Raw genomic sequence first — 26,631 nt, 5'->3', positions numbered from 1 at the left:
AGTTCTCCTTACCGAAGTATTCCTCTTTCTTTTATCAACCAAAGAAAGCTTATGCTGGCCTCAGTCCCTTATCCAGACACGAACTGTATTTTAAATTAATACAAATGCTATGTATTTAGTGTCTCTCCTTCAAACAATCCCACCAATTTCCTACAAGCATTTTCTTAGTTATCCATACACAAAATGGGAAAGTATTTTAAGACTGTAAGTTTAATCAACTTTTTCAATAAAAAAATATAATTGGCTAGTAGCTATTGATTTTATTTTCATTTCCTTTGCCCATCTTTGAGTGGTAATGCATATTATGCTTTGATTGGTTGAATGGCCAACTGGCCGACTGGACACTTAGCATATTAGCCTTTTATTATAAAGGACGAGTGGCCCGGAGCACGAAATTCATACACGGAGGGGGAGGAGAGTTCCCGCAGCCCAGCCTGGAATAGGGAACCCCTTGGGGGATGTCAGCCTGCAGGCAGTCGGACATCCCTCTCACAATCTGGGACAGCTGGCTCCAAACCGCTCACCTGCCTGCCTGCCTGCCTGCCTGATCACCCCCAACTGCCTCTGCCTGCCTGCCTGATCGCCCCCAACTGCCCTCCCCTGCCGGCCTGATCTTGCCCCCAGCTGCTCTCCCCTGCTGGCCTGATCTCTCCCCCAACTGCCTCTGCCTGCCTGATCACCCCAACTGCCCTCCCCTGCCAGCCTGATGTCACCCCAACTGCCCTCGCCTGCCGGCCTGATCTCGCCCCTAACTGTTCTTCCCTGCCGGCCTGATCTCACCCCCAACAGCCCTCCCCTGCCAAATATATCAACAAGTTTGAGAGATCTCCTTTCACCACTTGTTTAAAAACACTTTGCATCTCTGACACTTGTTAAATGATAACTATGAAATTGTATTGTGTCTTAGATTGATCTCAATGATTACTGGTGAGACTGAATACATTTTCACATGCCTACTGGCCATTTAAGTATCCTCTCTGGTGAGTTGTCCATTCACATTGCTTGCCCACAAAATATAATCGGCTGGTCCTGTGGTTTAACTATTAGAGTGTTACTCCTGCCGACAGTGGCAGCACGCTGCAGCCCAGACACCCAGAGTTCCATGGCAGTGAAGTTCCCTGCCTCTTATGATCCCTCGTGTGTTGAGGTCTATGTAACCAACTCTGTTTTTGACACAGCCATGCCTTTCATGATTATACTAGTGGCCCAGGTCACGAAATTCGTGCACAGAGGGAGGGGGGTTCCCTCAGCCTAGCCTGAACCCTCTCCAATCAGGAACCCCTTGGGGAATGTCTGACTGCCGATTTAGGTTAACCGGGGGTCAGACATCCCTCTCTGTATGAGGCATGCAGGAGGCAGCCGATCAATGATCCCAATCTGGGACCGCTGGCTCCTAACCAGCCTGCCTGCCTGATTGCCCCTAACCCCTCTGCCTGCCTGCCTGATCACCTCTAACTGCCTCTGCCTGCCTACCTGATCACCCCTAACTGTCCTCCCCTGCCGGCCTGATCTCGCCCCCAACTGCTCTCCCCTGCCAGCCTAATCTCGCCCCTAACTGCCCTCCCCTGCCAGCCTGATCTTGCCCCCAACTGCCCTCCCCTGCCGATCTGGCTGCCCCCAATGGCCCTCCCCTGATGGCCTGATCTCGCCTCCCAACTACCCTCCCCTGCCAGCCTTGTTGCCTCAACTGCCCTCTCCTGCTGACCTGATCTCACCCCCAATGTCCCTCCCTTGCCGGCCTCATCTCACCCCCAACTGCCCTCTCCGGCAGGCCTGACCTTGCCCCCAACTGCCCTCCCCTGCCTGCCAATTTGGTTCTGATTGGTCGGTTTCTATGCCAGTCAGCGTTAAAAGCTCCACTTCCTAGGCAGCCATTGGCTCCTCACAGTTCACCCAGATTTGGTTCAGTTTCTATGCCAGTCAGCGTTAAAAGCTCCACTTCCTAGGCAGCCATTGGCTCCTCACAGTTCACCCAGATTTGGTTCAGTTTCTATGCCAGTCAGCATCTCTGGGCCTATCTCTGGGTTGATCAGCAGCCCCCGTGGAGGCCCAGAGAGAAACAGAGGCACAGCTGCTGGTGAAGCCCAGAGAGAAAGAGAGGGGCAATGGCTGATCAATAGCTGCCACAGAGGCTGCGGATCAGACCCTGCCTCTCTCTTCGGGCCTCTCTCCAGGCCTGATCTGCAGCCCCCTTGGCAGTCAATGTTGGGTCGCCGCACCCGCACTGGCAGCAGTCAGTGCTGGGTCACCACGGCAACCCAGCACTGACTGCAGGACTGACTTCTGGTGTTCGGTCGAGCCTTCGGTTGGTTGTTTACGGACCCTGGGTTTTTATATAATAGGATATCAATTCAAACGTCTATATTCGTAAACAAATTCCAATAACCTCTGCATTTTGTTTTTCTACTCTAGGATTCTCAGTGAAAAATCAGCAAGCACTCTCTTCATTATTAGGAAGCAAAGTTACCAAACCATGTAATTAAAGCTGGATATTAATATTTCTGAATTCTAACCTTGTTCCCCATATCTAATTATCTAAGTCATATCCAAGTCCTCCAATTTTTTTTTCAAGAGGATGACTTTGTTGACCTATGAACCAGGAGTTCGATTCCTGGTAAGGGCACATGCCCGGGTTTCGGGCTCAATCCCCAGTATGAGGCATGCAGGAGGCAGCCAATCAATGATTCTCTCTCATCACTGATGTTTTCTCTCTCTCTCCCTCTCCCTCTTTTGTCTCTGAAATCAATTAAAAAAAAAAAAAAGAGGATGGCTTCCCTGGTAATATGACAGGAAACAAAAAACAGATGTAAGATAGAAACTTTAATCTTGAAGATAATTTGAAGACAAGTATCTTTGTTTATTATTCACAAATCCAAAACTAAAATAAGTGGAATAGTCTTAATCTGAAATTAGTGAGACTACTTGAACAAAAATAAAAAAAAATTTTTTTTCCTTAACAAAGTAATAGTAAACACTGATGAGAACTAAGTTCAGAATGTAATTTACATAGATACAAAATTGAAAACACGAAGAAAATAAATGATATGGTGGCCCACATGACTACAATGGCTTCTCTGCATCTTCCCTGACTTCCCAATAGTTTCTGCTCAGCAATGCAGCCAAGTGTCTTGTTAAAATCTAAATCAGATCATATCATTTTTGCTCAAAACCCTCCATTGATTCCCAATCCCATTCAGAATGAGAAATAAAATTCTTAATATTCTTTACAAATTACATTATAGTTCTTTCATAATAATTTGCCTCCATTTCCAACCCCAGATCCAAACATTTCTGATCTCCTCTTCTTTGTCCCCTAGACTCTCTCTACTCCACTGTCACTGTAGTTCTCAGGTATTTCTAGGACACACCAGGCATCCTCTTGCCTCATGGCCTTGGGACTGTGGCCTGGAATGCTGTTCCTTCACCGACACTTGGCTCCTTCCCTTCCCTTCCCTTCTAAGAATCTTGTCTCATGGTAGCCCTCTGCTCAGTGAGGCTGTCCCTGACTCCTTTTCAATAACCTTTCAAGACACTACATATTTTACTTGTGTATTTAATAACCATCCATCTCCCGAACTGGAATAGCTAACATTCTACGCAAGGGCAGAATGTTTATATCTTTTCCTTAGTACTGCATCCCCAGCACCTAGAATCTCACCACACGGAACAGGCACTAATCAAATACTTGATGAATTAGTAGAGAAAAAAAAGTTTGAAGCAGCCATAGTAAACAAAGATGTCTGTTGTTTCTGAAGTAAACATCTAAATTCACTAGTTTCCTACCTCATAAAGAGATATTTGTTAAAAACTTAATTTATAAATGGTATTTGTAGCCTAAGATCATTCCTAAAAACACTACATAGCAATATGACTTGATTATCTGAATATGAATTTTCTTATTTAGAAAATCAACGAGAGAGAATCATTGATCGGCTGTCTCCTACATGCCCCACACTGGGGATCGAACCCGCAACCCCGGGCATGTGCCCTGACCAGAAACAAACAGTGACCTCCTGGTTCACAGTTCGATGATCAACCATTGAGCCATGCCGGCCAGGCTTCCATTCTATTTTAAATATGAAAGCATCAATATAAGTATCAATTTGTTAATAAATTCAGTTGTTTCCAGGCAACAAAACCAGTAGGACATGTAAATATCCAAGGATATCTTCTTAGCTAGGAAGTAGAAAGCTTGTGAGATAGCCAAATTAAATGGAAAAAAAGGGTCTTATTTATTTCATTTTTCTTGAGCCAAAATGCACCTGTACCAGCAGCCAGTTGCACTTTCTCCACCGACTGGTGGGAAACTCATGGGAACAGAACTGCACAGAGGAGAACAATGAATACAAACAATAAATTGGTGATGTTAAGAAAAAGAGCATCATATGAAATTAAATGGTTAATGTACTTTAGAAAACTTAATAATTCAACTACAAGGTTTTGATTTAAATTCCCTGGATTAGAAATAATAGATTTTAGTGTTATTTTTGCACTTTATAGACTTCCTTATGACGTAAGATGAAAGGACATTTTCCCTTACCGATTCAACTAATGATCTTGCTTTCTCTTGAGTGCAATGGAAAGGACTATCACATATCTTCACATTTGTGCTGCAAATGAGACGAGAATGTTTTTATTACACAGGATAAAAAAGGAGCAATTACCCAAAAGAAAACCAAGTCCAAATATTCCACATGACAGTATGATTCTAGCTGGTGAAAAGGACCTGAATGAATATAAAGTAGGACAAATGTAGATTCTTGTACATTCTTTCAGGCAAGGTTATAAATAAAAGTGCTCTGTGGCACTTCACATCCCAGAATTCAAAATAAAATTATACGAAAGTATACAAATTTCAACTGCATCCTGTTACATATAAAAGGCTAAGCTAAAACTACACTTCACCTTTACTGAAGGAAAGAAAAAAAAATTTGACTCACAGAATGATGACTATAAGGACAAATTTTCTCTAACTGAGGAGATAAACACTAATTGGCCACTGAAAGGAAGGTATGGAAGATTAAGCTAAGAGTGGTGAGAGAAAATCATATGACTATGAAAACTCGGTTTTCTCACAAGTATGGAAGTTTAGTAAGGCACTAGCTCCTTCCATGATCAATAATGGCTCTACAGAGTCAAAGCTTCTCCACACAATGGGAACACCATGCTATCAATGCAGCAAGACACCCAGTACCTTGTCCTACCTCCTGCATCAAAGCAAAGGCATCATTCCTCTCAAACATAATTTCATCAAAAATATCAGATTAAAATGGATATAGAAAGAGGCGATAAGCAGAGAGTTAAAGCCCAATTAATTTTTAAAACAGAAGAAAAGCCCAGCCGGCATGGCTCAGTGGTTGAGCTTCGACCTATGAACTAAGAGGTCATGCTTCAATTCTGGTCAGGGCACATGGCTGGGTTGCAGGTTCCATCCCCAGTGTGGGACATGTAGGAGGCAGCCTACATGGTTCTTTCTCATCATTAATGTTTCTATCTCTCTCTCCCTCTCCCTTCCTCTCTGAAATCAATACAAATATATTTTTAAAAAACACAAAAAATAAAATAGAAGGAAAAAGTGATTAGCAAATTCCTAAAGGAGACAAATAATAGATGAAACACACACACACACACACACACACACACGCCCTCAAGTGAATCTACGGGATATACATTATCAAATTAATTTTCACAACCGTTTGTGAAATATGTCAGGATATATATATATAAGATCGATCTATCTATCTATCTATCTATCTATCTATTTATCTATCTATCTTAACTACATCTGTCTTTAATCAGACATTGGGTATAACAATTATACTAACTAGTCAGTTTGCTTTCTATCCAGAATCAAGATGCGGGATTTATTTTCATTCTTTACATGGATAAAATTGATGAAAGTTGGCATTATCATCTTTAAGACAATTTCTTCTCTACACCCCATGTTTATTTAAAAATTGAAAAAGGTAAAGGCTTATAAGTCAGATGTTTCTATAAAGAAAGTTAAAATTAAATTTAAAAAGAACAATAAGGCAAAAAATTAGACGTTGCAGTCTTAAGTGCTAGTCCTCTGAAGAAACCATGGTGTATGGTAAATACTATGTACAATGTTTCTAACATTAAAACTAAACCATCTATAGATGCTGAAGATACAAAGCTCCTACTGAACTACAGAGCCCCTAAGGAGCTGACAATATTTAGGAAACATTTTAGCTCTCCCAATCTGACCATGGCCTACAAGAGAAGCAGAAAAATCATTTAATGGAAAGATGACTAAGCTGAAAGAGTCTACTACAAATAAGATTAAATATGACTACAAAGAATATGCTGCTTCCCTTTTTATAATAAGATAGCAAATATTTTGCTGTAAATTTATAAACATTATATAGCCCATATACAATCTTGTTTACCAAAATAAGTAGACATGACTTAAAGCAACAGACGAGCAATACCAAAAATGCTGTGTACAACAAGCCCAAACTGCATTTAAAAATAATAAAAGGCATATTAGTAGATATATAATAGGGCAAACATAATTGATTAAATAAAAATAGAAAAAGAAATTACCTGCAAATAATGAACAGACACATAAAAGATGAAATTTACGGCCAGCAATATAGAACACTAGTAAAGAGAAATTTTTTTTCCCAAGACCATCTCAAATCAGACAAAGGCTCAAACTCATGAGAATCCTCAAAGACAGGTCCAGGATATAGATTTGCCCAGGCTTTTCATTCTACAGCAAAGTTGTCAAGAAAATAGGAGAGACAGGGAGAGAGGGAGAGAAGGAAGGAGGGAGGGAGGGAGGGAGGGAAGGAGGGAGGGAGGAAGGGAGGGAGGGAGGGAGGGAGGGGAGAGAAGAGAATGACAATGATTTTGGACTATAACCTCCAGAGTTTGTAGAAGTGACACTGCAGTAAATCTACACAAAGTTAAAAGAATTGGAGCCATCTGTATAAGATCAAATACACCTCCCTCTGGAAAGGTAAAAAAGAAACAAATTTAAGACCTAAACAATTTGGATACATTTTTTTTTTCATTTTTCATTCAGTAAGCATAAACTACCTGTCAAGTCCTGTCACTAAGTGCTAAGGTTCAATCTCAATTTAGAGCATAAAAAAGAAAAGATAATATACCGCCCCAAGTTCTTCAGAGGGGTGTGTACAGCTCAGGTGATGTAAGAGCCCAGGTGAGAGGACAGTTAATTCTGGCCAGAAAAAAAAATTCTTTGCAGAGGTGACATCTAAACTACGTCTTGAAGAATGAGCAGGCTTTCATGGAGGAAAGACAGTGAGATGAAAGGGGACAGACATGAGGCTGGTCAAGTAGGTTTTGACACGTTTAATGTGTGGGAGAGCTGGGTCATATTCTGTCATCGATGGGAAGGAACCACATGAAGTTTTTAAGAATAAAAATGACAATCACATTTGTATCTTTCAAAGATAATTTGGATAATACTGTATAGAACATATTAAACAGGAGAGTAGTTGCAATACAAAATAATTTATGAGTACAAAAATGATAACTGAATTAAAGCAGTTTTGCAACTAAAGGGCATTTGAGAAGCAATCAAAACTTGAAAAACTGCATCATAACAAATAATCGTTAGTGGAATAAAATAAACTGGTAAAAAGAATAGTACACTTCAGATTTCTTAAAAATGAGATAGATAAATAAACTGTGGCTGAAGAGAGGGTAGGAGGCATTGAAGATTAAACCCAAAAGGCAAAAAAATCCTGTTTCTCCTACAAAGGAGTTTAAAGTTATTTTAGGCAAAAAGAGAAATAATGAAATTCTTTCTGTTAAAAGAATATGTCGCTTTCAGAGTAAACATTAAACAGTGGGACCAAAATAATAAAAACAACAAAACTTATTGTGAATAAGATAATTACTCAAAATACCAATGAAAGAATTTAATAAACGCAGCGCTCCTGGAAACAGAAGAGTCACTACTAGATTAAAAACACAACAAATATTTGTTGGCTTTAAAATATTATTCAACAGTTTACCCCCAAGGGGGTTTATTAATGTCAGGTGACAAATAAAGATGGTTAAGGCAGCTTTATCCATTTGCTTTCAAGGAACTTGTAGAGGACACAAATTCACAAAGTACAGCAGTCCCCCATTATCTGCAAGGGGTATGTCCCAAGACCCCCAGTGGATGCCTGAAACCACGGACAGAATTGAACACTCTATACACTATGTTTTTTCCTATACATACATAACTATAAATTAAATGAGAAATTAGCAAACTAGAAATAAAGTAGAACAATATACTCTAACTGTACCAGTTACTAATGCAGATTTTTTTTCAATAGATGGTGTTACACATATGTTGATATATATGAGATTTGACATGTATGTTATTTTGTTGTACTGACAGCAAGCTTCAAAACTTCATATGTCAAATTTGCTGAAGGTGTTAACATCATAGATATTTTTACGCTTAAAAATGTCAAATTTCATGCCAAAGAAAAAGAGCATTTGCGGGAAGTTTTAATTCATTACTTTATTTTGAAGAAAAGTGCTGCTGAAAGTTATCCTATACTTCGGGAAGCTTATGGTGAACATGCTCCATCTCAAGATACTGGTGAACGCTGGTTTAAATGCTTTAAAAGTGATGATTTCAATGTAAAAGACAAAGAATGTCCAGGTCAACCGAAAAAGTTTGAAGACCAACAATTACAAGCATTATTGGATGAAGATGCATGCCAAACTCAAAAACAACTTGCAGAAAGATTAAACATTGCTCAGCAAACAATTTCTGATCATTTACAAGCAATGGGAAAGATTTTAAAGGAAGGAAAATGGGTGCCACATCAACTGAACGGAAGACAAATGGAAAATCAAAAAGTCATCAGTAAAATGTTGCTTCAATGGCACAAAAGAAAGTCTTTTTTGCATCGAATTGTGACTGGCGATGAAAAGTGGATTTATTTTGAGAATCCCAAATGCACAAAATCATGGGTTGATCCAGATCAACCATCAACATCGACTGCAAGGCCAAATCGCTTCGGAAAGAAGACAATGCTCTGCATTTGGTGGGATCAGGAAGGTGTGGTGTATTATGAGCTTCTAAAACCAGGTGAAACTGTTAATACTGACCGCTACCGACAACAAATAATCGATTTGAACCATGCTTTGATCATGAAACGACCAGAATGTTCCAGAAGACACAGCAAAGTAATTTTGCTTCATGATAACGCACCATCACACACTTCAAAACCAGTTAAAGTCACGTTAAAAGATCTTGCCTGGGAAGTATTAACACACCCGCTGTATTCACCAGACCTTGCTCCTTCAGATTACCACTTGTTCAGATCAATGGCACACGCACTGTCTGAGCAGCACTTCAAAACATACGAAGAAGTGGAAAATTGGGTCTCTGAATGGTTTGCCTCAAAACAAGAAAAGTTCTGTTGGGATGGTATCCACAAATTACCTGAAAGATGGGGGAAATGTGTAGCTAGCAATGGACATTACTTTGAATAAAGCATTTTCGATGTTTCTCTTGAAATTATCATGTTTTCTTTGACTACAAAATCTGCCATTATTAACCGCTACACCTAGTACTCTAAAATAAAGGTATGTGAATATGGTCTCTCATTTCTGATAACTACTAAGTGACTAATGGGTGAGGAGGGTATATAGTGTGGATACACTGGAAAAAGGGATAATTCACATCCTGGGCTGGAGCAGGACAATGCGAGATTTCATCACACTACTAAGAACAGTGTTGATTTAAAACTTATAATTATTTTTCTGGAATTTTCCATTAATATCTCAGACCGCAGTTGACTGCAGGTAACTGAAACTGAGGAAAGCAAAACCACAAATAAGGGGGTTGGGGGGCTAGTGTAGTTAATCACTATGGTAAATGCAATGATAGAAACACACAGAGGGAATACTGAGTGTACTGGCACCTTAGCTAGCATTGGGGCTTCTATAAGGGAAAGTTTCCTAGAGAAGATGCAGTCAAAGATAAGTCTTAAAAAATGAGGAAGTTAGGCAGTTCACAAAATGAGAAGACAATCAATGGCAAAGGAAACAGTGACCGCCTCGAGATCAATAGCCATGGTGTATATGAGGAGTGACAAGCAGTTCTCAGTTGTTGGAAATAGGAAATAAGGGGCATGAAGTGATGGAAAGTGAGACCAGACAGGGGCCCAATCTTGAAAAGGCTTGTGTGTTCTTCTGGACAAAGTTCGTATTTTATGGTTCACACACACACACAGAGGCTCATTTGGGGCTTTAAAAACATATAAAGGCTTAGAGATCCTAATTCAATGCAGTTAAGTTTTCTCACAGTTTCCCTAGGTAATTTTGATGGACTGTGTATTGTTTAGAGAACTGCAATGATAAATAATGTGAACCTAAACTGAATGAAGTGGGGAAAACAGGTTAAAAAGGGAAGAGGAGACAGTGTACTACTCATCTATAACAGTACATTTTAAGGAACCAAGAGAGAGAGGTAATTTATTCACTAAAAACAAAGAATATAAAAATGTAACAACTTTGAATATATTTTACAAGTAGTTATAAAAATTAAAAATAAAAAAATGAGTTAAAATTCTAAAGATTTTGTCTTTAAATGACCTAGACACACATAATTTATATCTAGAATGTATGGCCTGATAATTTTTAAGCCAACAAAACTTATTTTGTTGTATTCCTTAAAATGGTACAGGTAGCCTGACCTAGGTGGCTCAGTGGTTGAGCATCAATCTATGAACCAGAAGGTCACAGTTTGATTCCTGGTCAGGGCACATGCCTGGGTTGTGGGCTCGATCCCCAGTAGGGAGCATGCAGGAGGCAGCCAATCAATGATTCTCTCTCATCATTGATGTTTCTATCTCTCTTTCCCTCTCCCTTTCTCTCTGAAATCAATAAAAATATGTAAGAAATAATAATAAAATAAAATGGTAGAGGCATGCTATAGCTGTTAAGTAAACAAACTTGGAATCTGGCTTAAATCCTGGCTCCACCACCCAGTGTGACCTTAGACCATTCAATCCCTGTGGTTTCAATTCCTCATGGAAAAAATGGAGGTGTAATAGGGTTCTGGTGAGTATTAATGAAATAACACATATAAAACACATAGAACCTGGAAGATAGTGGAATTCAATAAATGTCAACTCTTTCTAATGTAATCCTTAATCATTCCCAAAAATTAGAGCAAAATAATGCCAGAGCTTAGAAGCAGTCACCCTCAGAATGAAGATAATTACAATCAGCACAGAAGAAATGATATCCAAAGCGATGGTCTCTAGCTGTGTAGCTGAGGAAGCCTGGAAAAAAACACAAGTCCCTCAAGGACTGCAGGAGCTTTTCAGAAAGTATGATTAGCAAGGAGATAAGTAAGGAAGTGAACAGCAAGCAAATACCTCTTCAGACAATTAGAGATCCCTTCTTTTAGCTCATCACATTAATAGCTGACTTCGAGTACCTGACCATGAAGACTAACTCAGTCTACCAGTTACTAGGATAATCAGGACTGGAAGACTTTGTTGTTAATAAATTATACTATCTAAATTAGAAAAAATTACCTAAATTTTAAGAATATGCTGAAAAAAAAGAGAGAGTAGTCTGCACAAGAGATAATAGGAAGGAGGATATCGGGATTGAGGGTGTTACATTAGCCTGCACGAGAAACAGAATCTGAAGCTGTAATGCCCAAGCATTTGTGCCACAGGTAAGATGAGCCTCTTGACGACCTGGATAAAATATTCCTTGAGACTATTTCTTTCCTTCATCTGACTAATTTATTCTAACGAATGCTCTAATGTCTCTTTTGATTCCAGACTCTATGCTCCAAAAGAGCAGGGACTGTTGATTGTATTCACAGCAGTAATCCTGGTATCAGGACAGTACCTGGCAGTAGACACCCAGTCAGTATTTGCTGAAAGAGAATGGTTTTCCAATTTCTCCTGGTTCAGAGAAGGGAACAATGAGTGAGGCAGAATGTACTCTTGAAGACGTCATGTTGCTTCCCACAGGCTCACCAACAGTCAGTTGTTTTTGTTCCCAAACTTGTTTATGTCTGCTGTCTTGGTTGCTATTATTTCATAATTTGAGCAGTACTTATGCTCATAGATGAAGGGAGTGTGGAAAGAGAACTGTTTCTATGAACACTAAAAGTAGACTCTAAGGCTCTAAAACTTCTGAGGCTGTAAACACTATTGGGGCTCTAAAAAGCCTGAATAAAAATGAATTACTATAAAAGAAGTTGATGGCAAAATCAGGTGTGGGATAAGGCACCTGTAAAAGGTTAGAAAAAAACACACCCTTCAAATCTATAAGGGTTTTTCATTGTAAGGAGTTTAAGGGTTATAGGATCTGATCTTTATTTTCTATTATACATTGTGTTAGAATCCTATATAATAAAGAGGTAATATGCAAATTAATCCTCACACCCTTGCAAGATGGCTGCCTACGACCAGGCCGGCAGGGAGGTTAGTGAGGGAAGACCAAATGACTGAACAGCAGGCTGCATGGGGTGACCAGGCCGGGTGGGGGGGCAGTTGGGGGCGACCAGGCCAGAAGGGGGGGCAGTTGGGGATGACTAGACCAGCAGGGGGGGCAGTTGGGGGTGACCAGGTCAGCAGTGGGGGGCAGTTGGGGGCGATCAGGTCAGCGGAGAGGGGGCAGTTAGGGGTGACCAGGCAGGCAGCAGGTGAGCGATTATGAGCCAGCGATCCAGGATTATGAGAGAGATTTCTGACTGCCGGTTTAGGCCCGATCCCTGGGATCTGGCCTAAACCAGCAGTTGGATATCCCCCAAGGGGTGCCGGATTGGAGAGGGTGCAGGCTGGGCTGAGGGGACCACGAATTTCATGCACCAGGCCTCTAGTATCCTATCTAATAAAAGAGTAATATGCAAATTGACCATCACTCTAATACACAAGATGGCTGCCCCCATGTGGACACAAAATGGCCAGCAGGGGAGGGCAGTTGTGGGCGATCAGGCCAGCAGGGGAGGGCAGTTGGGAGGGACCAGGCCAGCAGGGGAGGACAGTTGGGGGTGACCAGGCTGCAGGCGAGGGCAGGTGGGAGGGACTAGGCCTGCAGGGGAGGGCAGTCGGGGTGATCAGGCCTGCAGGGGAGGGCAGTAAGGGGTGACCAGGCTGGCAGGGGAGGGCCGTTAGGGGCAATTGGGCCGGCAGGGGAGCAGTTAGGCGTCAATCAGGCTGGTAGGGGAGTGGTAGGGGTGATCAGGCTGGCAGGCAGGAAGCAGTTAGGGGCAATAAGGCAGGCAAGCAGGCGAGTGGTTGGGAGCCAGCAGTCCTGGATTGTGAGAGGGATCCCAGATTGGAGAGGGTGCAGGCTGGACTGAGGGACACACACACACACACACACACACACACACACACCCCTCCCCCATGCACGAATTTTGTGCATGGGGCCTCTAGTATGTATATATATATAATCTATATGGAATCGATACAGAAAAGGTCTTAGCCTTATATCCAGGGATAGGTGAATAAATGTACATTTAAATGTTTTAAAGTAAAATAAATAACTGAGTTATATATGTTACTGTTGTTTGATTCCTCTGAATCCATCAGCTAATGATCCAGATCTTGTTGGGTAAGAAGGCTTTTTTGTTCTTATTAAGAAACTAGAGGCCCAGTGCATGAAATTCGTGCTCTTGGGGGCGGGGAGGGGGGGTCACTCAGCCCAGCCTGCACCTCTCGCAGTCTGGGAGCCCTTGGGGGATGTCCCCACAGGGAGCAGGCCTAAGCCAGCAGTCGGACATCCTTAGTGCTGCCATGTTGGCGGGAGAGGCTCCTGCCACTGCTTCTGCGCTCACAAGCCATGACCTTGGCTTCTGACCAAGCAGCGTTCCCAGGGGGCAGCTCCTGTGTTGAGCATCTGCCCCCTGGTGGTCAGTGCGTGTCATAGTGACCGGTCATTCCACCATTCGGTTGATTTGCATATTAGCCTTTTATTATATAGGATGATGTGGTAGCTACAAGATAAATAAAATAACCATATGCTTGCATGTTGAAAAATTGTTAATGTTTTTTCACTCCATTATTGCACATAGCACAATATATTACAATAACCACTGATATTATAAATGCCCCCACTAAACCATAAATCCCTTGAAAAATGACAACAAGTCAATTACTAGTTTCATGGTGCCCAGCACTTAGTAATAACTTCCAAATAGGTGCTCTGTAAGTATTTAAGTGAAAAAAATTGCAACTCCCTTAAAAAAAAATCAGATCTGAGTAGTATTATATTTATTGCCAATTAATAATAAAATAACAAATTTAAAATGACAAATTCTTACCAATTTATAGACCCTCCATCACACTTCTTCATAAGCAATGCTTTCCAACATTCATGTGTAGATTTAATAACTTCAAGAGCAAAAGCCTAATTCCAAACCAAAAGAAAAAAAAAGTCATAGCAATCATCACATCATTATACTAACATTACACTCACTATCAGAACATGAGCTCTGGAGTCAGGCAAACTTGAGTATAAATTCTTGCATCCTTATTTACCAGCTGTTTGACTTTGGGCAAGTTGCTTAATCTCACTAAATCTTAATTTCTTCATCTATTAAATGGAATGGAATGGGGATAATTGGAATCAGAGGTTGGCAACCTAAGGCCTGGGGGCCAGATGCAGTCTGCCTGCTTTTGTAGATAAAGTTTTATTGAACACAGTTTTATATTTATACTTAATAATCCTATACAAAAGCCTTAGATCTTAAAGGTTCTTTTAATAAAGGTTCTTTAAAAAAAAACTCGGGGTCTAGCAATAAATTCTTGTATAGCAAAATACTTATTGTAAATGGTATTTTTATTTATTTATTTAAATATATTTTTATTGATTTCAGAGAAGATTGGAAAGGGAGAGATAGAAACATCGATAATGAGCGTCATTGACTGGCTGCCTCCTGCACACCCCGAGCCAGCAACCAGGGCATGTGCCCTGACCCCGAACTGAACCGTGATCTCCTGGTTCACAGGTATAAATGCTAAACTACTAAGCCAGGCTGGCTGGGCCTTATTGCAAATTTTAGTTTTCATTAACATGGCTTACTTATAAAATATAATTTATTTATTAGCACCCACTTAAAGGTTGGTTTATAATGCATAATTCATATAGTGGTAATAACTTTAAAAAATATTCCATGCTTTACACTTTAACTCTCTGGCCTATTTTCTCCATTTGCATTATATTAGAGACAGTTTATGGTATTCTATTAAAAAATCCTATGACAGTGAGATAATTCAAATGCTTTCTTAAATTAGCAGCTTGATTCAGTCATGGTAAAATGAGCACATAGGAGACAAGCCCCTATTGATTTACACTAATAGTAGGTAACTGTGTCCTCTCCAGAATAGTAAATAGAAAATATTTCTTCATAGAGAATTTGAAGAATTAGACTCATCATGGAAATCCCTCATTTTTTGAGATGAAAGAGATATCTATAGATAAATAGATGGATATAGATCTTCACCAGCCTACTGATTCACTGAGAGATCTCCTGAAAAAAATTTAATAAAAGTGATGAAATAATGTCCTTAAGTATAAAAGTTATTAAAACTTTTGCTATCATGCTATATACAAATATTCATATAAGAAATCCCAAACGTGCCCTGGCCGGCTTGGCTCAGTGGATAGAGCGTCGGCCTGCGGACTGAAGGGTCCCAGGTTCGATTCCAGCCAAGGGCAAATGCCTGGGTTGCAGGCTCAATCCCCAGTAGGGGGTGTGCAGGAGGCAGCCGATCAATGATTCTCTCTCATCACTGATGTTTCTATCTCTCCCTCCTTCTCCCTTCCTCTCTGAGGTCAATAAAGAGATATATTTTAAAAAATTAAAAAGAAAAAAAAGAAATCCCAAACGTGAAAAAGTATTGTACAGGTATTACACGGTATGTTTTAAAATAAAGAGTATCATCTTCACCTTGTTTTTGAATTCTCCATTAAAAGCAAACTGGTTTTCTGGTTTTCCCTCTGGCACCTTATAAAATCTAAACCAATTAATTGTAGCTTCCAAATAACCTGGTTTGTACTTCTGAACATCATCAATATCTGTAAGTGAAAAAACAAGAAGACTTTTTGTTAAAAATAAAAATTCATTCCTTATAGTGCGGGACTGAGGGAGCCAGAAAACACAGGGTCTAGTCTGACTCTGCTAACAAGGCATAATCGTCAACATATGTCCTATCACTTCTGGACTCCAGTTTTGCAACACGAATATTACTACTTCATTCTACAGACACTTCTTGAGTATCTTCAGACACTGTGTTAGGTACAGGAGATGAGAACAGCCAAGTTCTTTTCCTCAAGGAGCTCAGAGATCTAATGAAAGGAAACAGACCAAACAGACAACAAAAAGCAATGCAGTAAGAAGGTTAAGTGTGATGTCATCCTGCTGGCAATGGAGGGCTAAAGTAGGGAAAGTTACAACATCAGGATCAGTGCTCAAGAAATATTACGCTAAAGGAACACTGGACATAGAAAGGAGAGGGCAGTACCCAGAAGAGAACATACTCAAGTTGGGTAAGAAAGGTTTCATGAGCATATGTACCAAATATTTAGTAAGTTTCTCATTCATTATGTGCCAAATAGTGTTCTAAAGAGTGAAAGAGAACAGAAAATGGAAACGAGTTCCTACTCTCATGGCTTGCACAGTAGGAAGAGACAAATAACAAATAGAGAAACAAACACATAATACATTAAGCGGCGAAAAAGTATGATGAAGGAAAATAAAGCAGAGTAAGAAAGAATAAAGACAGGGCAACTTTAAACAGGATGATACATAGATGGTCCAGAGTTTTTAATTCCAGAATCTGTAATGATTTACAGGATTTATTTTTAAGTTCTGTTACCATATAAACAGCTTGACCATTACATTTCGAGGGCATTCATTTTTAAATAACTGGATATTACTGTATTGATAGACGCCCTACCTCCATAAAGGTTCCCAAGACATATATCCTTTCCAATAAATATCAATTGAAAAAGTATGAGGAATAACTAGGTAAAACTAGAAGCCTTTACTCTTCACCAGACTATGGCTTAATTTAGCACAGTCCTTTATGCATAATACTAGGAGCCCAGCGCGCAGTTCGAAATCGCGCGGCACCGCGCACCCTCCGGTCCGGCCCTGCCTCCCTTCCCAGGCCCCGCAGCAGTGGCGGCCGCTGCTGGTCTGGCCCTGCCTCCCTCTCCAGATCCTGCAGCAGTGGCGGCCGCTGCTGGTCTGGCCCTGCCTCCCTCCCCAGATCCCGCAGCAGTGGCGGCTGCTGCTGGTCTGGCCCTGCCTCCCTCTCCAGATCCCGCAGCAGTGGCGGCCGCTGCTGGTCTGGCCCTGCCTCCTTCTCCAGCCCTTGAAGCAGCCGCGGCCACTGCTGATCAGGCCCTCCCCCAGCACAGGTGCGCGGAGGCCCCTGCCACCCCACCCCCGACACTGCACGTGCAACCTCCTCCTGTCCCGTTGACCCGTTACGGCGTCCTGGTTAATTAGCATATTTCTCTATTACGTACGTGTGTGTGTGTGTGTGTGTGTGTGTGTGTGTGTGTATTATAGCAAATAACAAACAGACTTGGTAGTATTGAAAAATTAGAAAGTTATAACTAAAAACCGGAGAAGACACCATGCACAGGGATTATTTAACCCTTTGCACTCGCTTGCTTTTTTCTCGATTCCTTTATTCTACTCGGGATTTAATGCTAACCGTTTCAAGTCACACTTGACATCCGAGTGCAAAAGGTTAAAGATCATATGGTTTCAGACTTGCTCATCCAAGCCTTGTGGGAATCCTCACTCACTAGCCATGTCAGGAAAAGGTAAGCATTTTTATGCTTGCCTTTGCCTGTTATGTAAAGGTTTAGCAAGAGTTACACATGCCTCCAGAGGCCAGGGGTTTCACACAGTGAAATGAGTGTGGTAAGGCAGACACCATAGGCATGGCAGAGACCATGGCAAACAGAAGACTGAGTATGCTGCCTAAAGGCACTCAAAATTAGAATGTTACGATATGCCAATGGGCCATATATCTATCTAAGGTAATTCTGGAGCAAATAGCAGGAACATTACAAGGAAGGGGGAAAAGAATCACTTGAAACTGAACACAGACTACACTTGCTCTATTAATTATCCTATCTAATAAAGAGGGAATATGCTAATTGACCCTCACACCATCGCAAAGATGGCGGCGCCCACTTTGGGAATATGCTAATTGACTGCCCCACCCTAAAAATGTGGCGTCTAGTCCCCTCAGCCCCGCCAGGGCACCTACCTCTGGAGTCCCCCAGGCCCCTCAGCCCCCCAGCCGCCCAGGGCCGGCCCAAGGTGCAGGCAAGCCTCAGATGGTGGCTGCCCAGCCGCCCAGGGCCGCCCGAGGTGCAGGTATCCAGGGCCGGCCGAGGCTTGCACTGCTGGCAGTGGCAGCAGCTGAGGTGTGATGGGGTGTCACCTTTCCCTGATCACCAGTCACCTCCCGCCCCTGAGGGCTCCTGGACTGTGAGAGGGGGCAGGCTGGGCTGAGGGACACCCCCCCTCAGTGCATGAATTTTCATGCACCGGGCCTCTAGTAGTTGATATTTATTGATTAAATGAGGGAAGATGTTCAAGATAGTGAATGCTTTTTAGTATTATACAGCGAATCCTGTCACAGAAGTCTTTGTCATGCCCCCAACAGAACATTTAATACATCCTCTTCAATTTCTGATTATTGTTATGCTTATCTTTTTAAAAGCGCTTCATTCCAAGGTGAGCTTTCTATTGCTCATTTTCCTACATACTATCTCTATTTTTGTGAAAAAAAATTCTGTAAATTAGATAAGACTGAGTTCCTCCAAATCACTGTTTTGTTATTCAGAAGGGGAAAAACTTCTTGTGGTCCACTCAAAATGAGCAATCAGAAAGGCAAATAAATAAGTTTCTATAACTTAAATTTATGACTTCATCATTGTACCTTACCCTATCTGCCATTCTCTCTCTGACCCCTTCATAAACATTTTTGTAAATGATTTTTAATTTACTGACATCAAATAAGAAAGGAAAAGCTAAGTTTATTTCAGTTCCTGTTTTTAATTACAAATGAAACTCTTTTAATCAAGATCTACTTGATCAATTCCCTGGATGATTAACATTCTTCAAAATATTCTGACTGATGTCCACAGTAGTCTGTATGCTGAATCTAGTAGACAATTCTAAAATAAAACCCAAGCTTTGCTTCCTCCAGTTAAGTTTCAGCTTTAGCAAACACCACTTGTCTTTATTCCCAAAACATTTCTGCCAACTGCATCTTAATTATAATTGTGAGACTTAATAAAATAATAAATAAGGCAGTGATTTTATCAGTACAAAATAGAGATTGTGATTCTATACAATTAATTTGAATGTTTTGAAAGAATTTAATAGAACAGGTTGCTAAGAATATCTATTGTCAAATTAGTCTTTAACAAAATAGTTAAAGATGAGGAAAGACAAAAATCTACAATTATGCATGTAGACTGCTTTGCAAGTGAGGTGGGAAGAAGATTTTAAACATGAGGAGTCAGAGATAGCTTCTGATAAAATGTATTTTAGCAAATTCCTGAATGAAATGTGGAAGAAACTCATTCAAATATCTAAAGGGTCGTCTTGGGCAGAAGATGGTAAGTGCCAATCTTCTGAGGTATGGGTGCGGAAGAGTGTAAGAACGCCTGTGTGTACAGCAGCGAAGAAAGGATGCTAGGAGATGAGACTAGACAGCAGGTCACGGGCCAGTCACAGAGGACTCTGAGGGCCACACCAAGGACTCGCCTGTTTCTTTGAGATGGGAAACCAGTAGAGGCTCTGGGCAGAAGAGCACAAGTTTGAGGAAGATCTCACTATCTGCTGCGTCGGGAAAGGCTGTGCGGAGAAGTGGAAGCAGGAAATCCAGTAAGAGGCTAAATGTAGCTGTATGGCGGTGGTGACAAATGGGAAATTTGGGATTATCTATAGAAAGCACAACTGAGGGGACTTAACAGTGGGGGTGGGGGCGGGTGGGGGGAGTAAGACCAACAAAAACCAGTTAGGATCGAACTTACATAAAACTTAAAAGTATCAAAGAGCTAAAAGGGACTAGTCTGTAAAATTCAGCAAAAATAGTCACCTGATGGGGAAGGGAAGCTTCTATTCCACAAAAATGTGGGATTTTTCTCATACATGCTCCAGAAGAAAAACTATAAGAAAAAATAAACTATAAGTAAATTGAACTTCTTAAAAATGAATGCCACTATGCGAGGACAAGTCTGATGAAAGACTAGAATGATCGTGGAGAAATGGCCTGATATAAAACTAGACAAATTAGTTAGGAATCCACCAGAAGAGATAAAAAATACTCTTAATTCATAACAAAATCAGTAACACTAAGAATTTAGATAGCCATCTGGAAAGAGAGGATCAAATGCTCAGTGAGGAAAAATGGGCTCCCAACCTACGTTAAAAATAAGAACAGTAGGGCAATCTAAGAAACGGGGAAAAAGAAAGTCACCCAGGTATGTATCACCCTAGTTTTTCTTTAAAAAGCTTCATAAAAGGTATCGTAACTTCTATCAAATAGTGTGCAGCCATCATTTACCTTATTACAGGTCTATTTTCAAATTTGAAAGTTTAATTAACAAAAATTACATGGAATCGCCTTAAGAGAATATTTATAGTAAAATTAAAGGTATAAGATTTATAAAAATAATCATAGTTCTAAATAAATCCATTGGAAATTTTATACATTTCTTTACTAAAAAAGCAAAACAGAAATAATGATGAAATAAAACAACAAATTTTAAAGTTTAATTTGGTTTTATCAAGTCTGAGCTCTCCATTTTAATTTCATTAGTTATTTTTATTAATTTTAGAGAGAAAGGAGGAAGAGAGAGGGAAAAAAGGGAAGAGAGAAAGAGAGAGAGAGAGATCTAAAGCATGAGAACTTTTGTATCTAGAGATATATCAAAGTGCCAATGAACTTTAAAAATCATTATATATTAAAAACAAAGAAAACACTAAGAAATTAGACATATGAGAAAATTATGACAACATATTAGGTTATCATAATACAGTAAATCTAAAGATCAACAATAAACATTTTAAGTAATTCTCCTACCCATCAAAAAAGAAACACACCCAGCCCCCCTCCACCAACTACACATATAATTTAAAATTTTTTAAGCAAACAAAAAAGGAAAAACACACTCTTGCTTAATAAATAACTTTTGGTCCTAAGAATATTCAGGAAATGATGACAATAAGAACGCTCAGAACCTTTAAAAGAAGAAACAAGGTACACTAGGAAAAACATCCTGTTTGGATTAGACAGCACTAAATTCAGATTCCAGTTCTGGCACTCATATACTATTGAGTCATCTTGGAAAAATAAATTACTTGTCTGATTCTTCAAATATAAAATGAGGGACTGAAGGTTGTTGTGAGAATTAAGATAATATATGAAAATCATCTAATTAAAAATAAGGGTTAATTCTTTTAAAAAATTTTTTTTCTATTGGTTTCAGAGAGGAAGGGAGAGGGAGAGAGAGATAGAAACATCAATGATGAGAGAGAATCTCTGATTGGCTGCCTCCTGCACGCTCCCCACTGGGGATGGAGCCCGCAACCTATGTGTGTGCCCCCCCACTGGAATCAAACCCAGGACCCCTTAGTCCACAGGCCGATGCTCTATCCACTGAGCCAAACCAGATAGGGCAGGATTAATCTTAACAAATATTAATTACCAGCCCTCTAATCCCCTAAATCTTGTCCATGGGATGCAGCCAAAGTTATACTCAGAGGTAAGCTTTATCTCTCAAAATTAAATCAACAGAACAACAAGAAAAGCCCAGAGTAAGTTGAAGGAAGGAAATAATAAAGATTAGAGCAGAAATAAACAACAGAGACTAAAAAAACAATACAAAAAATCAATGAAACCAAGAGCTAGTTCTTTGAAAAGATAAACAAGATTGATGAAGCATTAGCCAGACTCATCAAGAAACAAAGAGAAAAGATCCAAATAAAATCAGAAATGAAAGCCAAGAAGAAATAACTGACACCACAAATACTATGAACAACTATTTATGCCAACAAGCTGGACAATGTGGGTGAAATGGACAAATTCCTAGAAAAAAATACAATCTCCCAAAACTGAGTCAGGAAGAATCAGAAAACCTGAATAGGCCAATAACAACTGATGAAATAGAAGCAGTAATAATAAATAAAAAAACTCCAAGCAAACAAAAGCCCTGGATGGCTTCACATGGGGGGGGGGGGGGGGGGGGGGTTACCAAACATTCAAAGAAGAACTAACACCTATACTCAAACTATTCCAACAAATCCAAGAGGAAGGAACACTTCCACCTATTTTTATGAGGCCAGCATTATCCTAATTCCAAAAACAGATAAAGACACAACAAAGAAAGAGAATTACAGGCCAATATTCTTGATGAACATAGATGCTAAAATCCTCAACAAAGTATTAGTAAATTGCATCCACAACATATTAAAAAGATGATATACCATGTTCAAGTGGGATTTATTCCAGGGATGCAAGTCAATAAACGTGATACATCACATAAATAAATTGAAAGACAGAAATCACATGAACTTACAGGTCCACAAAGTTCATTATTCCCTAAGCAGGATAAATATAAAGGAAAGAACACTTTAGCATATCACACACACACACACACACACACACACACACAATAGCTGAAATCCAAAGATAAGGAGAAAAATCTTTAAAAATAGTCTGAGAATAACAATGTATTATATACTGGGTAACAATAAGCTGACATTTGACTTCTCATCAGAAGCAATGGAGGCCAAAAGAATATGGAACATCTTCACAAAAATCTCCATAATTCACAATTCTATATCTGGTAAAACTACACTTTCAAAACAAAGGCAAGAAAATACAATTTCAGATCAATCAAAATAGAGCAAACTCATCACCAGTAGTACCGTACTACAAAAAATGCTTAAGTCTTCAAGTTGAAGAGAAATGACATGAGATGGAAATTACGGTTCTTTAAGACGTAATGAAATGTATGGTACAGCCACTTAATAGTTTGACAGTTTCTTATGATGTCAAGCATATAATTACCATCTCACCCAGTAACCCATTTCCTAGGTATTTCCCCAAGAGAAATGAAAACATATGTTCACACAAAGACTTGTATTTGAATGTTCATAGCCGTTCTATTCATATTAGCCCAAAATTGAAAACCCAAATTTCCATCAACAGGTGGATTAATAAACTATGGCATGTCTACACAATGAAACTCTATTCAGCAATAAAATGAAACAAACTAGTACACAAAGTAGACACAACCTTATACATGAATCTAAAGCATTATGCAAGAGGAAGAGGTCATAAACCAAAGACTACATGTCTTTGGCAATGTACAACTGACTCTAATGAAATACAATGTGATTGTTAAAATGTCAAAATTTTTAATATACACATTTTCTCCCTTTAAAATAAGAGAAAATGAACCTATTTTGGATACTTTCAGACTTTGCTCAAAATGTTCATTTTGTGCTTATCAATAATACATATAGCCTGGCCAGTGTGGCTCAGTGGTTGAGCATCAACCTATGAACCAGAAGGTCACAGTTCAATCCAGGTCAGGGCACATGCCTGGGGTTGTGTGCTTGGCCCCCAGTAGGGGGCATGCAGGAGGCAACTGATCAATGATTCTCTCTCATCATTGATGTTTCTATCTCTATCTCCCTTCCTCTTTGAAATCAATAAATATAAAAAAGTAAATAAAATAGTAATACATATATGCACATTCATTTATTCATCAATTTAAAAATACATATTCAGCACCTATAATATGCCAGAAACTGTACAAAGCTTTTGAAATGGAGCGATTCATATTAATTACATAGATTCAAACCTAACATAACATGTAACAAGACCATTACTAAATCAATATCACTTTACTAGGAGATAAATAGGAAAGCATGGATAGATGTAGAAATATATATATCATACTAGTATTCATTGATATGAATATTTAATATTTTAATATATTTTATTGATTTTTTACAGAGAGGAAGGGAGAGGGATAGAGAGTTAGAAACATCGATGAGAGAGAAACATTGATCAGCTGCCTCCTGCACATCCCCTACTGGGGATGTGCCCGCAACCAAGGTACATGCCCTTGACCGGAATCGAACCTGGGACCTTTCAGTCCGCAGGCTGATGCTCAATCCACTGAGCCAAACCTGTTTTGGCGAATATTTAATATTTTAAAGATAGAAATCCTTGACAACTGGATTAAAAAATGTGCACATAAGAATAAAGCTATATGTAAAAAAAACACCTATTTTGAAAAAGTAAAACAAAAGGGGAATTTGTCTTGTGTATGTTTTATTATGTGGTTATAGTAATTAAAATAACTTGGCATTGGCACAGGAGTAGATCATTGATGACAAACAGAATCCAGAAACAGACTATTTGCATGAAGAAGAATGCAATATACAACAAAGGAGGCATTTCAAAACAGTGTAAAGAGAATAGATTTTTCTGTTAAGTAATAATGGGAATATTGTACATATAAAAAAAAATTCATATGAATTAAAGACCCAATTATATATAAAAAAAGAAAATATAAAAAAGAGAAAAAGGAAAATACCTTTCTGTATATGGGGGAAGAAATCCCTAAATAAGAATCAAAAGGACTAAAATAGTCTTTGGCTATGAAGAAAGAATGTTTTAATAACTCTGTTAAATATCATAATAAATGCTAAAATAAATTAAAATGCTAAAGCCATGTATAAAAATGATAAAATGGACTACATAAAAAATAAAAATATCTGTAAACCAGAAGGCAATAGTTTTTTGGCAGATGAGAAAGTATTTCCATCTAAGTAATAAATATCCAAGTAATACTCATATATCAAAAGAATATGTCAACTCAATAGAAAAATGGGAACCATATGTCTAGGTAATTTAGAGAAAGGAAGATACACATAGCCAATAAATAAATGAAAAAGATGCTCCATCCCAGCATTAAGCAGAAAAGGACAAAATTAAAACAAGATACCATTTTTCACCTATCAGATTGGCAGGAAAGTTTTTTCATGTTCAGTACTAGTAGTCATTGAAGCTTTAAAACCTGTAAATTAGGTATTATTTATTTCCTTTATGTAAATTAGGAAATTAGGGCTCTACCAGATTAAGTAATTTGCTCAAGGTCTTAAAGGGAATAAACTCAATACAGAAGCTTTAAATCTGAGGCAACTTTAGAGGAGAAACTAAAGCTTCCAGAGGTCATATGACTTTTCCAAAGTCAGATATCACAAGAGAGAATTTTAGAATAGTTTTTTTTAATATACCTTTATTCTTCTGTGCAGAATAAACTCAATATAGTAGCTTTAAATCTGAGGCAGGTGTGTATGTATGTGTGTGTGGGAGACATCATCATTTGTTTAGGTGATTACATCTCCTAACTGAATGTATATCAAAACTGTTACCAATTATCCTAGATCTAAGGTTAAATCTCCAACAAGCAAAAAAAAAAAAAAGACAGATTAGTGGAATGGTTCTCAACTTCAGAGTTTTATCAAACTATATACATTCCCAACTTGAGAACCACCTGTACTTCCATGAAAAAGATCTGAAGGAAAAATTTAAAATGTCATTTTTATCTGGATAATTTCCAATGTACCATGAGATAAAGTGAGGAAAGCATATAATCAGCTGACTTTTTATGTTTAGATAAAAACCAGTAACATCAATGTAGTGCCATATCTCTTTGCCCATATTATTTTTTAATTAAAAAAAAAGATACTAGGAAATGGCTTCAGCCTTAAAATTTTGTCCAAAGAGGGAAATAAATTAACCATAAATAAATAAATAAATAAATAAGGCATTTCCAATTCTATGGATTTTACCACAGAAGTGATGTAAATGCACAACACTCTTGTTCCAACACTACAGATGCTGCTCTCACAGAACTACACATGGGCACACTGGTCTCTACACAAAATCTGTGGAAAGCAAGAACATGTGTTTTTAATGACATTTTATAAACATTCACAAGAAACAGCAGTTCCTTTCCAGAACACACTGTATTTTCTCTGTCACAATGAGAGGTTCCAGCTCAGGGACGTGTTTTAATAGTTTGTACTTACTCAGGATCTCTAAAAGGTCTTCCTGTTTCCACCCTGGTCTGCATACCTGTGTTTAAGACTAATGAACAGTCTCCTTCCTTTTAGTTGTCCTTCTCCATTCTCCTTTCCCTAAATTATACTCTTATCATCATCTGTACTAAAAATATTTACTAACATCATAAAAAAATAATGGAAATTAACACACTTAAAAAAAAGTATTACCTACTAAAGTTAAGTCGACATGGAGGCCTATTTGTATTTTATCAGAAAAACTTCTCAGAAAAGACATGGTAAATATTTTCCAAAAATATGCATGTTCATTATCATTTCATGAGAAATGAGACAGGAACAATAAAATGGAAACCATCCAGATGTCTTGTGCATAACAGAAATTCAAATATCCTTCTAATCTAATTTTAATATGAAACATATAACACAGTGGCTACAGCTCAGGCTTTGGGTGGGACAGACCGCCACTGAAGTTCTAGCTACAGCACTGAACAGCGACGCTAAAGAACTTAAAA

The 26,631-nt window shown here is 39.1% G+C and overlaps 1 protein-coding gene across 7 annotated transcripts in view; it reads right to left on the bottom strand.

Annotated features, from left to right (window-relative positions):
* Nucleotides 1–26,631, bottom strand: part of PPA2 (inorganic pyrophosphatase 2) — a 77,364-nt gene that overhangs the window by 4,940 nt on the left and 45,793 nt on the right. For 5 of the 7 annotated variants that reach the window (XM_054726850.1, XM_054726856.1, XM_054726861.1 and 2 more), the window contains 3 exons: nt 15,926–16,053; nt 14,297–14,382; nt 4,541–4,610 (listed from right to left, as the gene is read on the bottom strand). In XM_054726850.1, the coding sequence (XP_054582825.1) occupies nt 4,541–4,610; nt 14,297–14,382; nt 15,926–16,053 (284 nt within the window). Of the gene's footprint in view, nt 1–4,540; nt 4,611–6,616; nt 6,737–14,296; nt 14,383–15,925; nt 16,054–26,631 lie in introns of those variants that run through there. The other 2 variants (XM_054726873.1, XM_054726867.1) reach the window with 2 other exon arrangements.

The sequence above is a fragment of the Eptesicus fuscus genome, chromosome 2 (genome assembly GCF_027574615.1).
Source record: "Eptesicus fuscus isolate TK198812 chromosome 2, DD_ASM_mEF_20220401, whole genome shotgun sequence".
NCBI lineage: Eukaryota > Metazoa > Chordata > Mammalia > Chiroptera > Vespertilionidae > Eptesicus > Eptesicus fuscus.
Note: the sequence above shows the minus strand (reverse complement) of the source record. Positions and strands in the feature narration are given on the sequence as shown.